The sequence below is a fragment of the Rhinolophus sinicus genome, chromosome 11 (genome assembly GCF_057876585.1).
Source record: "Rhinolophus sinicus isolate RSI-liver-muscle chromosome 11, RSI-T2T, whole genome shotgun sequence".
Classification (NCBI taxonomy): Eukaryota; Metazoa; Chordata; class Mammalia; order Chiroptera; family Rhinolophidae; genus Rhinolophus; species Rhinolophus sinicus.
The window spans coordinates 25,511,956-25,525,679 of record NC_142511.1 but is presented as its reverse complement, the minus strand read 5'-3'; the positions used below and the strand labels follow the sequence as shown (position 1 = coordinate 25,525,679).

General features: G+C 39.7%; 1 protein-coding gene across 17 annotated transcripts in view; it reads right to left on the bottom strand.

Moving 5' to 3' along the window:
* Nucleotides 1–13,099, bottom strand: part of DCAF8 (DDB1 and CUL4 associated factor 8) — a 38,731-nt gene extending 25,632 nt beyond the window's left edge. Inside the window, exons 1-5 of one of the 17 annotated variants that reach the window (XM_074322230.2) lie at nt 12,960–13,099; nt 11,826–11,898; nt 8,800–8,877; nt 2,319–2,470; nt 1,126–1,200 (exon numbers count right to left, since the gene is read on the bottom strand). In XM_074322230.2, the coding sequence (XP_074178331.1) occupies nt 1,126–1,174 (49 nt within the window). In that variant the 5' untranslated portion in view covers nt 1,175–1,200; nt 2,319–2,470; nt 8,800–8,877; nt 11,826–11,898; nt 12,960–13,099. Of the gene's footprint in view, nt 1–1,125; nt 1,201–2,318; nt 2,471–4,528; nt 4,555–4,914; nt 4,979–8,799; nt 8,881–10,297; nt 10,382–11,825; nt 11,899–12,744 lie in introns of all 17 variants that reach the window. The other 16 variants (XM_074322224.2, XM_074322226.2, XM_074322229.2 and 13 more) reach the window with 16 other exon arrangements.
* Nucleotides 13,100–13,724: the final 625 nt, after the last annotated feature.

The window sequence follows — 13,724 nt, the reverse complement described above, 5'->3', positions numbered from 1 at the left end:
GCAATTACTTTCGCACCAACCTAATAGTAAAATTTCGAGGCTTGACAGGCCATATGGACCTCTGTCACAACTACTCTACTCTACTCCACTCCACTGCTGTAGCACAAAAGCAATAATAAATACTATGTAAATTAATGAGGTATGACTGTCTTCCAATAAACTTTACAAAAACAGTGGCAGGCTAAACTTAGCCTGAAGACCATAGTTCGCCAATCCCTGATCTAGCTAATGGACCAACTCCAAATCAACTGTATACCCCAAACCACTCAAGAACCCTGTGTCTTGCAACTAAACTAAGTCCAGTGAAAAAATCTGAACCACTTTCCTTTACAGAAGATGAATGAATGGCAGTGGTAAAAGAACAAAGGGACAATAAAACAGTATGTTGAAAAATCTCCCTTTTCCTTCCTCAATCTCATTACTCTGTCAATCACATCAACTAGAATTTAGCCTATAATCCTGATTTGCAAGGTGTTGGACACTGTGCTGCCCAACTATATCCATTTGAAAAACTGTTTTCTAGTTTAGAAGTTGGCTCAGAGTTGAAGCATTGGTCAAATAACCCAGGCAGTAGCTAACTCTATCAGAATCTTGATATCTTGCCTTCAAATCTGCCTTAGATCCAATGATTTAACACTTGGCAGCACAAGCAAAAGAAAGGATGGATGGGTGGTGGGAGGGAGCGAGGAAACGAGGGAAGGAGGCCCCAATTCCAGTTGGTTTAGGTTATAACTTTATCTCTCATTTAACATCTCTATCAAACAGACTTCTATTATAACTGGGGAACCTCACCTTCCCAACAACTCCCTTGTTCCCACCACCTTTATTAACAGCACCTCCTAGGTTTTATCCACCCTTACAATTTTTCAGAATTCACCTGACCTTTTAGAAGCACAGCTCTATTACCGATCTTCTGAAAACAATCAGATAAAAGTTGAATGAGCAAAAGTACCAGACAGTCCAAAGTGTTTCCTATGTAGTTTTCTGTATTCAAACAACACAAGAAGGGTTTACTCTTAGGAAAGATTTGCGTCCCTTCACTAAAATCCATGTCTCTTCTCTGTTTGGAGGAGGAGAACCTCAGTTGATAGCAAAAATAGCCTCACCTTCATTTTGGCCCCTTACCATTAGCTAAGTCTGTTTTGCCATCTGTGCTGCTCCCTTTGTTGGACATCTTGAATGATGTTTATTGTAGCCAGCCTGGATTTGGAAGAGGAAGAAAATGAAAATTAGGGAACAATCTGGAAAAGATGATAAAAGGGACAAGGAGATTTAAAATGTACAACCTTTGTAATTTTCATAAAAATAATTTTTGTGTGTGCTCAACAGGGCTTCTCACTGCTGAAAATCCTACCAGATTTCCCCCTTTCCCATGTCTAAACTCCATAAAGAGACATATCTTTGGGAGATTGACTGCAATCTCTTTACCTTATTCACTGAGTAACTGACAGTGTTTTTCAGATGGGAAAGAGGGAACTGAAATAAAACCTGGAACACCAGGCATGTATCAAGTAACAGGTACTACAAGCAGAGAGCCTTAACTCAATACAAAAAGCTAGCTTAAGCATTGCCCTCTAGGCAAGAATCTTCTGCTGTAAATATTAGTTATATGTATCTACAAACTCTATAAAACACTGTCTTCACAACATGAAGATGTGGGTCAGACGGTGTGTCAGACTGTTCATATCATTTTACACACAACCAACAGATAAAAGAAATCAAGCTCATAGAGTAAGAGCTTGGGCTTTATGCTCACTCAGATGCCTAGCTTCAAACTTACAGGTGCAGATATTAACTATTATAAGAAGTGGAACTGAATTAGAACTCAGGAGCCCCCTACCTCTAAGAAAGAACATAAAGGGGTTTTTTTCCCCCTCTTATGACTAATAATAGTCAGCAAGTGCAAAGCTGGAGAAGAAAAGGGAGAGATTTTCATTAAACCATCTCAGTCCATTATGTGAAATGACAAACATTATTTCACCTAATTCCACCAACTTTCACCAGACTTGTCTTTTTGGCAAAGCCCTAAGTAGGAATCAGGGTACCTAGCTTTTTTTTCTTTTACACCACTGTAACAGGTCATTTTTCCAGGGCCCCACTCCTACCTCGAGCAAATTCCAAAAAGCAAATAAAAATATTATTCAGATCAGAATTTTGTTAAGCCCTTTCATCAGTGCCTTGGACAAAAGGTACTGGTAAAAGACAAAGTATGATTATGACTCCAGTCCTTATACCCAGGCATACTGGCCTCTAATCTTTCAATGGCCCTTTCATTCTCATAACAACTATCCCAGAAGCAGCCCCATCCTTATCCTTACCCCCTGTTCTTCTGTACAGAAATCAAAGTTCCTTCAAAAAAAGTATCCTCTGCCAAGAGACAGCTGTCCAAAGCTTGCTCATAGTAGGCCAGGGCGGGGGAGTGGAAATAATGCAAGAGCAGGACTGAAGGCTGAGTATGAGGGAAGGACACCTGGAAGGGTGATGATGAAAGACACAGCCAATAAAAAACAGATTGTGAAGCCATATAAAAGGAAAACAGTGAAGAGCTGTTTGCAGAGCAGGCTGTTTTCCTCCTACTTCGATGATATATTTTTGTACAGCATTCTTCACACAGCACTTGTTTTTCCCTCTTAGGAATCCCTGTTTATATTCTTTTAGTATCTCAGCAATATCTTCTTCCCTACCTAGGGTTTTAAATTAATTACATTAATTGCAAAAGTGGGGGAAACAAATGCACTACTTTGTTAATATTAAAAACTAAGGTCATAAGCGTACCTTATAGTCAATTAAGAATAGAGCTGATGTTTCCTCACCTCCAGAATCAAAACTGTCAACCATACCATATTTCCCACCCCACTATTATCCACTTGCAGAGAAGAATAAATCAGCTCCAGAGAACCCTTCTCAAAACTGAATCACATCAACTTCTATAGAAGCCCAGACTGCCTAAATTTCAGGCTCATATGGCTCTATAAAATGCACTTGCTTTCCCAGCCTTCATGACCAGGAGGAGCCAAAGCCTAGCATCCACCTAGCTCTGAGAAGTGGGCAAAAGAAGCTATGAGGTTAACGCATACCCAAAGGTTGTAGACTACATCTTTTGGGAGAATTGGTTTAAGGTTCTTCCAAGAAGGGATCCTATCTTTGAAGAAAAAAAGTTGACTGAATTGCTAAATTCACAGAGAAAACCCTGTGAATACTTAGGTCAACTCTTTTTAATCGCTAAGTTGATAGGCACATAGTTTCTAAAGGTCACATTTTAGGGGCCACATAGTTTAGCAAAATTAGTCCTAGACTGAAAATTTGAAGTCCAGGGTTCTAGTATCAGCCAAGCCATTAGCATATTTTGTGACCTTGAATGAGCTGCTTAATCTTCTCTGGACTTCATTTTCTTGTTTTGTAAAACAGTACTAGTAATTCCAGAGATGGTAAAGTTTAAGTAGAATTACATATTAAAACTTCTGCAGAAGAATGCACAGTGGTCTCAAAACTGATAGTCAACTCCTGTCAGTGAAAACTCTGAGCATGAACTTTCAATATGTGTGTACATACACACACACACATTTAATCAAATTACATTAAATAGTAAGCTTAATTTTTCTAGGAAAAAAGAAAAATTTCAATATTCTTTTTCTATATACCACTGGATCATCTTCCATATCCCTGGAGGGTGCATATATTCCCACTTCGGGGGACTACTTCTCTAGAAAGCCAAGAAATTGTTACAATAATAAAATACAATTGCCTTTGGGGATGAGCTGTATGTTACTCTTATATAAACTTCATTCAAAATGAAGAAATTTAAAACAATCTCAACTCTAGGGCAGGAATTAAGAATAAGCGCCCAAATTAAAGCAGACTAAGATGATATGATTGTGCCCTAGGTCTCAAGTATAGGAGCCATCCCAGAATCTCTTCCATCACCAAAAAATACAACCTTATTTTATAATCTGAGGTTAGGGGCCATACTTGACTCAAACATAAACTATCTTCTTCATTCTTTAATGTCTACCTTCCCAACAAATTCAGTTTTTACCTTGATCGATTTCCATGTAAAATCTAGTCCAGAGCAAACCAATCTTAGCTTGGAAGAGCTGATGAGCTCACAGCCGGCAGGTAGCTGGGGGAGTTTAATTAGATTAGCTCTACTGCCTGTACTCTAAAAATAACCACAACCCTTGCCAAACTGAAGGTTAAAGAGTAAACTATTGGGGGTTGGGGGAAAAGACCCGGGTGTCATTTTAATTTCTACCTAAGAAATTCCAGTGATCTAGATTTTTCTTGTCTTAATAAAAAAAGGCCTTAAATTTTTAACCGAATACATGACAAAATGTTAACTAAAAACCAAGCACAGGGGGAGTTTATAAATACAGTATGTAAGAGTACTTTGTCAAAGAGGTACCAAGTGTCTCCTGTCTAAAACCACTTGGGCTGCTTCCTTTTCCTAATATTGATGAAAGATTTATACAAGAGATAAAACACAAAAAACACAAATCATGAAAGAAAAATATTAATTAACTGGACATACCTAGAAAGCTACTCTTCTAAGAGACACTTGAAGATAAAAAGACAAGTTATAGACTGGATGAAAATATCTGCAAAAGACATTTATTAAGGACAGCAACCAGCATATATTTAAAATTTCTCACAATTAAATAATAAGCACTTGAAAAGATGCTCAATATTATTAGCCATTAAAGAAATACAAATTAAAACCACAATGAGAATCCTCTTTCATACCTACCAGAATGGTTCAAATTTTAGAAATAATCATAATGAAAGCTTACTTTATCAAATGCTAGCAGGGAACAGAGCAACTAGAACTCTCATACACTGCTGGCAGAAATGCAAAATGGTGGTCACTTTGAAAAACAGTCTGGCAGTTTCTTACAATAAAGGTAAACATATACTTACCATACAACCCTGGAATCCCACTCAGGTAGGTACCAAAAATGAAAATATATGTTCACCCAAAAACCTGTAGGTGAATGTTTTAGTGCCTTTATTTAGCGTCATCAAAAACTTTTCACTTCTAAGTCCCATAGTCTATCTGGAATCAACCAGTCCTACTTTCCCCATCCCCAATTTTTCATTCCCCTTACCTTACTATTTTTTCGCTTCATAACAAACACTTCTTCAAGCCAGCTTTCCTGACTCTTGCCGCCAGCCACTTGCCAGCTTATTTATGGTATTGATTTCCTCTGGGTACCCAGCCACTCTAATAATACAGTGTTTATTAATCAGACAGAGACCTTCAGGCACTGAAATTCAAAGGATGACCCCTGCCAGGAAGCTGAAACTCATACTATATAAAACATGTTTATAGGAGGGCAAGCCTTCAGTTGTGGGCCACTCCCTATTAAGTACTTGGAGGAGTTGTATATACTACACTGTCTTGTCTGGTAAACTGGACAGGGGAGCAGAAAGAAACAATGAATGTTTCTGGACCAGGAAAATTAATCTCTATTCCTGTTGTGCAGAAGATTTGACAACACAGGGCAACCCAACTGTACATCTGCTCTAGCCTCCCTCATTTATCCAAATTACAGGCATCTGGCACCACCCGGTGGCCCACCTATACCTATATACAGACATGCTAATAATACAACAATGGTACAAGGCAATACAGGAGCGACAAATATGAACAAGGCAGTCACCATCCTTTTGTAGCCAATAATAATCAATTAGGAAAAATGAGTATACAACTAACATGATACAAGAGATACAAGTATCAAAATCATTAAAAATACACACATACACACACACATATAAACAGAATGCAGTTGCAGTTGAACAAAGAAAAGGATTATATTTAGTTTCAGGGAGAAAGGAAAAGTTTCCATGGAAAAATTAGCTTTTAAGCTGGGGTCTAATGGATAGGATTTTAATGGGTAGAGTTGAGACAGACATTCTACCAGGACCAGAATGAGAAAATACGTGGAAGATGAAAACCCTAGTATGTTCAAGAAAATACATGGGTAGTCTGGTTTGGCTAGATGGTGGGGCATAAGTGCTTAGTTAAGTAGTAGGTGTGTGTGTGTTAGGCATCAGGAAGATTATTTTGTCAAGGATAATAAGGTGGACTGAAATGGACAGAAAAGGAAGGAGAAACAAGTTTAAAAGCTATCACAGTTGCCAAGGTAAGAAGCAATGAGAACCTGTCTTAGGCTGATGGCAGAGGAAATTAAAAGAAGGGGAATCAATGTGAGAAACATTGTAGAGGTAGAATTAATAGTATTTGGCTCAATAAGCTGTTAGGAAACTTGAAAAATCAAAAAAAAGTTTGAATCTGGGTGCCCAGAGGAAATCAAGTGCCATAAATGAGAAGCTGGTATGTGGGGGAAGAGATGAATTTGATTTTAATTATGTTTAAAATCTAAGCTGACATGTCAGGAATGCAGGGGAAAACCAATGTAGATCTGAAACTTGAGAAATAAATTAGGGCCAGAGATACAGACTTTGAAATTATTTGTACTGAGAAACTTCAAAATCAAATACCTTGTAACTTATACCTCACTTAGAAATCAAATAAGTAAATTAAATACACAAGAAAGCTCTGAGAGAGAGTCCAAGGAAAGAATCTTGGGGAACACTTACCCTTAGGAAAAAGGAGAGGGAAGCTCAGGGAAGTAGAAGGAATAATCAGTGTTTAAATGCCCTGGCAGTCAAGAGTAAAAAGGTTTCAAGAAAGTGGGGATGGTCTATGTTTCAAATGGTACAGAGAAGTACAGAAAGATTGTACACTGAGAAAAAGCTGTAAGAGTCAGAACAGCTTTCCTATGGAATTACCTGTTATTGAGAATCCTGGTTTTCTTCCTACTCAAACATCATAAATGAATTCAGCCATCTCTTTAGTTTAGTTAAGTCCATTAAAATTATGTCCTTAAAAAAACCCTCACTGGCCTACCAATTAATAACCTGAGACCCTTGTTTAAACAATTCAAAATCTTTTTATTCATATTGTTATTTGGACAGACCTTTTGTAATTTATATATACTTTCATAAAATATACTGAATTCTATCTTTCAGCTCATTTGCTTCACTTGGCATTGAAGAGCCCTGTTTTTTAAAAACAGCGTATGATAGAATAGAAAGAAAAGGGCTTTGGTATTTGTCAGACCTGAGTCTGAATCCTATTTCTACCACTTACTTTTAAAGAAACGATCTTTTTTGTAAAATGGGATAATACCATTACTCTGCATGAGTTGGTTTAGAGGATTAAAGGCAATGTTTGCAAAAAGGCTGTCTGTACATGTACATTTATATTATTTTTCTAGCTTCTCATCTCTGGTTGCAGACCGGATTTCCTCGAGAAGCCTGGGCTTCTTTGCCTCTCAGCAATGATCTTCCAAACATTGTACAAAACTTAGGACACAGTTCCAAGTCTTTGAAATCTGCTTAGCTGCTCTCACTGGCCTTTTAAAGAATTCAGAGAGCTCTGTGAACATCTTCTTTTGAACACATTCAGGTTCTATGAACTAGGATCCTCTCCCTCTTGAAGACTCAGAGGATAGCCAAGATGAGAACTTCAAAGCAACCACTACAGATGAGGAGGAAGATAAGGACGTCCTGCATCAACTATCCTATGAACAAGGAAATCTGTTCCTCCTTTGGATGAATGCTTTCTCTCCTTATTGGTAGTACCACATGCCCTGTGTTTATATAGTTTACTGGCTTTAATTTCAATAAAGAATTTCAGTATGGTAGGAATGCAATGTAACCCTTTGGTGCTATCTCCAGCCTTAGAGCTCAGGAACTTATTATAATAATGGCTAAGCCTATTTATCTCAATTTAAATGATTATTGGAAAATTTCATTTCTAATGAAATTCCATTGTTTCCACTATGAAATGATTTACCTTTACATCAGAATCCAGTCCCCATTACTAGCTTTTGCCACTCACATTTCAAACTTTTCTTAAATTGCTGAAAGGACACTAGAGAGCTAATAGGGCTCCAAAGGTACAGTTTGTAACAAAACAATAAATAAAGAAAGAGAGGTTAAAAACACCAAGAAGTGTCCTCCTACCTGCACTAAGTTAAAGGGCAGAGTTAAGTCAAAACATACCTGATGTTGTGGCAATGCTTAAAGTACACTAGAGAGCTATAGCCTCTTGGCTACCACTAGAGGTAAATCCTATAGTAACTTTCCAGATGGCCAAGAAAAACCAAGAACAAAAAAATGACATGTGAGACAAGCAAGGATGTTTCATATTAGAACTTGGCCAGCCCTCCTTAAACAGTATCCTCAGAGGGTAAGAGCAAATACCTAACTAATCTCTCAGATACAATGATGAAAATTTTCGCAATAATCCAATTCATTAGACGTACCACATTTCATTAATAAGATAGCATCTTTATCATATTAATTACTCCCCACATTCTAAGTCCTGTATTCTGTCAACGAGTTACAGGCTTTTCTTTCCAAACTTGGGGCAGACTCAGTTCATTAATTTATCCCTAGCATACACATTCCTGGGGTTAAGGTAGCACTTGAAAATTTGGGTATCTGGCCCAGAAACTATGCCCTGTAGAGGTAGAGATAAAAGAGTGCTATAAAGAAGTGACCAATTCATAAAATTCATTACACACTAATTTTAAAAGACCTTTCAAGGACTTTCTTCCCACGCAGAGAGAAGAACTGAATCAATAAATAATAACAGGTAGCCCCTTTTTCTGACCAACTGTCAATGAAGTTTCTTGGGTACATTCACAAAAACAAAAAAGTGAAGTTTTCAATATTACTGTAAAGCTAATCTAATATCACTGACATTTGGCTCTGAAATTAAGATATACATACCTTTTGCTGATTCAATTCTTTCAAGTGTGTGGGTCTCAAACAGGTGAGGGTAACAGGTTATCTTGGATCACTGATAATCTGCTTAAGAAAAAAAAACTAATTCAATCTTAAAAATTAACTCTAACACCAATTTTATACAATAAAAAGCTATCTGAATAACTCTGCCTTTTACAATCTGGACATTTCCTAGACATGTTTAGAATAACTTTTCTACAGTAGAAAATATCCAGAAATAAATCTACTTACTGAAAACAAAGTTTAACTAGTCACCTCATGACTTTAAAAGCCTGTAACTCACTGATAGAATACAGGACCTAGAGTGTGAAACTCTGAAGATCTCAGTCTCCCACAACAGGGTGCACTTCCATAGAATGTTTTCTACTAATGTCCACTTGCTTTTGAAATGCTAGTATTGTTTTAAACTGGCATTAAAAAGGCTGTTTTCTTTTGGCTCTCTCTGAAGGCAAGCTTCTGTTTTAGGCTGATCCTAGTCAACACCAAGGATCATAGCACTGGGACTGAATCTTATACATTTAACAGTGTTACGTAAAATGCCCCGTCAGGTTGGGAACTAAGGTCACAAGCATACCTACCCTCCCATTTCAGCCATAATACTTCCTATAAGATGTGACAATTCTTATGTAACACCCTGAAACATAAAATATCTTCAGAAAGATATTTTAAAACTGTGGTCTGCAGACTAAGAATATTAATTAATTGTATATACAGATGTCACCTGGAGAATGTGAAAAAAACCCTTCCTGGGGGGTGTAGGTGAATCTTACCCAGCACATAGAGCAATAAGGAACAAAGTTATGCCTCTTTCAATATGTTTCCTTTACTACTCTCACCCAACATAGCACAAATAATAAAAGCACAAATAATAAAAATGCAGCTTCAGCCCACCTCACCGCTCTCCACCCCAAGTCTTCACCTTTCAGTAGAGAGAATTTAGACTCTGCACGGTGGTAATGCAAGTTGATCAACTCTAAGTTGATCACTGGCCTGAATGAATAGTTGCTTTCATCACAATGTAATCAACCCTTTAACTTTCATGTGCCTTTACCTACTCCAAAAAGATGTGGAAGAAAAGCCAACAAGAAGGTGAAAAACTTTTCATCTGTGCCATGTATTAAGATGGTCCAGCTGGGGAGATGAAATAAAAAACTCTGCATTCCTAACTCCCTAACCTATATTCACTTCAGAAAGAAAGGAGATCTTTTCATGGTCTAGTTCTTTGATAATCTATTGAGGAGTATCACTGCAGAGCCCAACAGTTGGGAAAAAATGTATTTCCCTTCATGGCAAAAAGGAAAAAAACATTAAGGAGTAGCTGGAGCAGAAGTGAACACTGAAGTAGGAAGGGAAGAAATTACAGGCATATCTTATTTATTACGCCTCTCTTTATTGCGCTTCACAGATGGGTGTGTTTTTTACAAATTGAAAGCAAGACCCTCCACCAGCAAAAAGGTTACAACTCACTTTATCGCAATAGTACCTTTATTGCAGTGGTCTGGAAATGAACCCACACTATCTCTGAGGTATGCCTGTACAATACTTGTGTCAACTCTGATGAGGTGTACTAATAGAGAAACCAAGAGGAAGGAAGCAATGAACAAAGGAAAGTTATTGATGTTTATTTTAAGAATGCATTTTGAGATACACAAACTCCAACATCTAATATTCCCGCTGTCCTCTGGTCATGAACGGACCTGTATCATGTTCAGAAGACAACCCTAGGTGTCCACCTACAAAGCAAACATCTAAGCTAACCAAATAAAAATGAATCTGAAAAAATAACCAGGAAAACATGTTCAAAAGCAAAATGCAAAGAAGTGTAAACTAATGTATAACTTATTCAAAGCCATATTAATGATGTGTAAAGAAAATAGAAAAAAAAATTTAGGGTCTATCATGTGGTAGGCATAATTTAATAGCTTTATATAGGTGTCCTCATACAATACCAACAATTACACTAGGAAGTAAGTGGTACTTATCCCCCTTTTAGAGAAAATTAAGAGAGAAGTGTAAGTAACTTGTCCAAGGCCACATGGTTCGTAAATCTTAGCACAGTATTTAAACCCAGGCCTGTCTAGCTCTAAAGACTGTATTTTTCCCTTTATATCTTACTGATACTTATACATACTGCCAATAATAATCTTATTTCAGTTCATAATGAGCATTTTCTAATCAGGACACAATGCGAAATAAAGCTCACCAGTGTCACACTCAACCTTTTCCTACTACATATCATAAAGATATTAAAAATCAGCCAGGCCTCCCTCCCAGAGCCACTCAGCTCTTCAGTCACATCCATAGCGCTGAACCCCAACCACAGTACTACTCTCTGCTACTAGAAATTCAAGAGTCTTACAAAAATTACGTTTACAAGTATGCTCTGACTCCCTCTTTGGCACTAACTTGCCCATGCTGCTGAATTCACAGGATGATTCCTCTGCTGACCAAGAATTCTTCAGACCAGCTATAAAAAAACAGCCACTTTTTTTTTCACCCCCAATTTACCACTACATCCTGAAAAGATGGAATTCTGAAGTGGACTGAACTCAGACACCAAATAAAGGCAGCATCACTCGTCACTCCCCAGCTTTTAGGGACAAGCAGCTAAATATTCTCTAAATAGCAAGGAATGACAACCCAAAGCCCTCAGAGAAGAGACCTGATTTGGCAAAAGTCTGAACAGAATTCAGGCAAACCGATTCCCAACTTTTAACAATGTAAGAAACATGATCCACACAAAGACAAAACACAACACAAATGAAGGAGACATATTCACTTCTAGGCTTAACTGGATATACAGCAATAGTTTAAAACAGAAAATCAAGACGCCCACAGCCAATTAAACTTGTAAAAGTAATTTAACCAGAGCTGGAACACAGCCAAATACAACACCCCAACTCTTTTGGAAATTGTGGTAAGAATTTTGTGACTTTAGTGGTCAACACTTGAGCACCAGGCTAGGGTCTGTCTCGGACTCAGGAATTTAAATGCCCTCAGCTCCTACTCACCTTTCTTCCTTTATCACTGTAGTGGTGCCCGGCTGAGCGCCTGAGAAAATAGGTCTGTAGATTCACTGAAGGACTGAGAAAAATTAAAGTTTAAATGACAAAGGTGTCTCTTCTAACCATAATAAAAAGATATTTATGAACACATTTTAGTATTTTTAGACCTCCTCAGAACTATTTAAAACCAGAGTAATTTATCCCATTCTAACTACTGAGTGAATAACCTACAAACCGTTAACAGAAATAAAATGAACCATGCAAGTAATCTCCCAACTCCACTAACACGTCAAGTCATTTAAAAGGAAAACCTGAATCTTTTCAACCCTAACCCATAACCAACCTCTCAACAAGCCACAGAGCGGGGATTGGGAGTGGGGGTTGGAGATCCTGGAGAGAATGTGATAGCGCTAGTGCCGGTTTGTTTACAGACTCCAGCAACAATCATGAGTCAGAAATTCAAGCCACTAGATGCTTTCCAACTAACAGGGACCAAACAGGACCGTCCTACGGTGTCCTGAAACATCTGGGGGTAAGGGGAGCTAAACTAAGAGATTTATATTACAAAGGGTACAAAACCAGCCAGCAACAACTGACTCCGGGGTTCTTGGACCTCAGGCCTTCCGTACAAGGTGCTGGGCCCCAGATGGGGGAGGGGACACACTGCGCCGTGGCCCCGAGGTGACGGGGACGAGTGAGCCGCATCCCCCAATCTAAGGGGGAGAAAAAAGCGCACACAAGTGGGTCACCCTACGAGGCAAGACGTCCCAGTGGATTGTGGGGCAGGTTCTTGGGGGCAATCGCAGGGCTGACCAAAAGAAAGGGCAGCCAGTCCTCTAGACGCAGACTGAGGTCAGGGAAAGGAGCAGACCTGAACCCTGGGAGCTTGGGAAAGAAGTCAAAGCTATCCTGTGGGGGAACGGACCAGGGGAGGCGAGGACCAGGCCAAGCCGGAACGAGACACGGACCGGGTAGGTCAAGGGGAAGGGGTGTCCGGCTAGGGCAGTTACAAGCACGGGAGCCGGCGAGACTCAGCTGCCCGCTCCCCGTCTCGGGTCATCCTTCTGCTAGCAGCTGCTCCGACTGTTCCAGGCCCAGCCGCCCTGTCCACTGCCGCCACCAACGCCGCCGCCATCTTACACTGGCCAGCGGCCGCCGCCGCCACCGCCACCGCCTCCGCTGTCTGCGCTTGCGCCTGCGCTGCCACGCTTTCCGGCCCTGTTTGCGACGAAGTGCTGGGGAAGACGGAGGCCAGAGTGGTCGCGCGAGCTCGCCGCTCCCAACCCTCCTCGGAGGGCGCGTAAGGGGCGGGGCTTACGGCCAACGGCAAACAGGGCGAGGGGCGCCTGCGCGTTACCGAGGAGGCAAAGTGATATTTGTAGAGTATGCTTGGAAGGGCTCGCGTCCCTTGTGGTATTCAAAACAAATGTGAGTTAGGAGCCTCCCAGAGTTGTAGCGGTAATAAAATTCATTTATAACGAGCTGGCAGGCAACCTCCTGGGTGACCTCCATTTCTACCGTTTTTGAATACTGGGAATAAGCAGTTCTCGCCAGATTTCTTCTGAAAACTCCATTTCCTATAAGGACGATTTTCTTAAGTGGGTTCTATACCTTAAGAGGCCCATTTCCCCCTGACAGCCTCCATTTACTCACTTTTAAATAAGGGATTCAGAAGCTTGAAGTGCAGCTAAGCTATTCAAGACGATCTTTCCTGGGGGGGGGGGGGGAGGTGTTGGTTCCCAAGAATAGCCCTAATGATGTACACTCTGCTTCCTTCTGACACCTAAAGAAAGCATAGAGGATTCCTAACAAGGTTACTCCCAGTTGCGAAGCTAGGAGATTTTTGACCAGAAGTCCAGGGTGCAAGACTCTAACCCCTTCTTACCTCCTCTACTGCTAGCTACC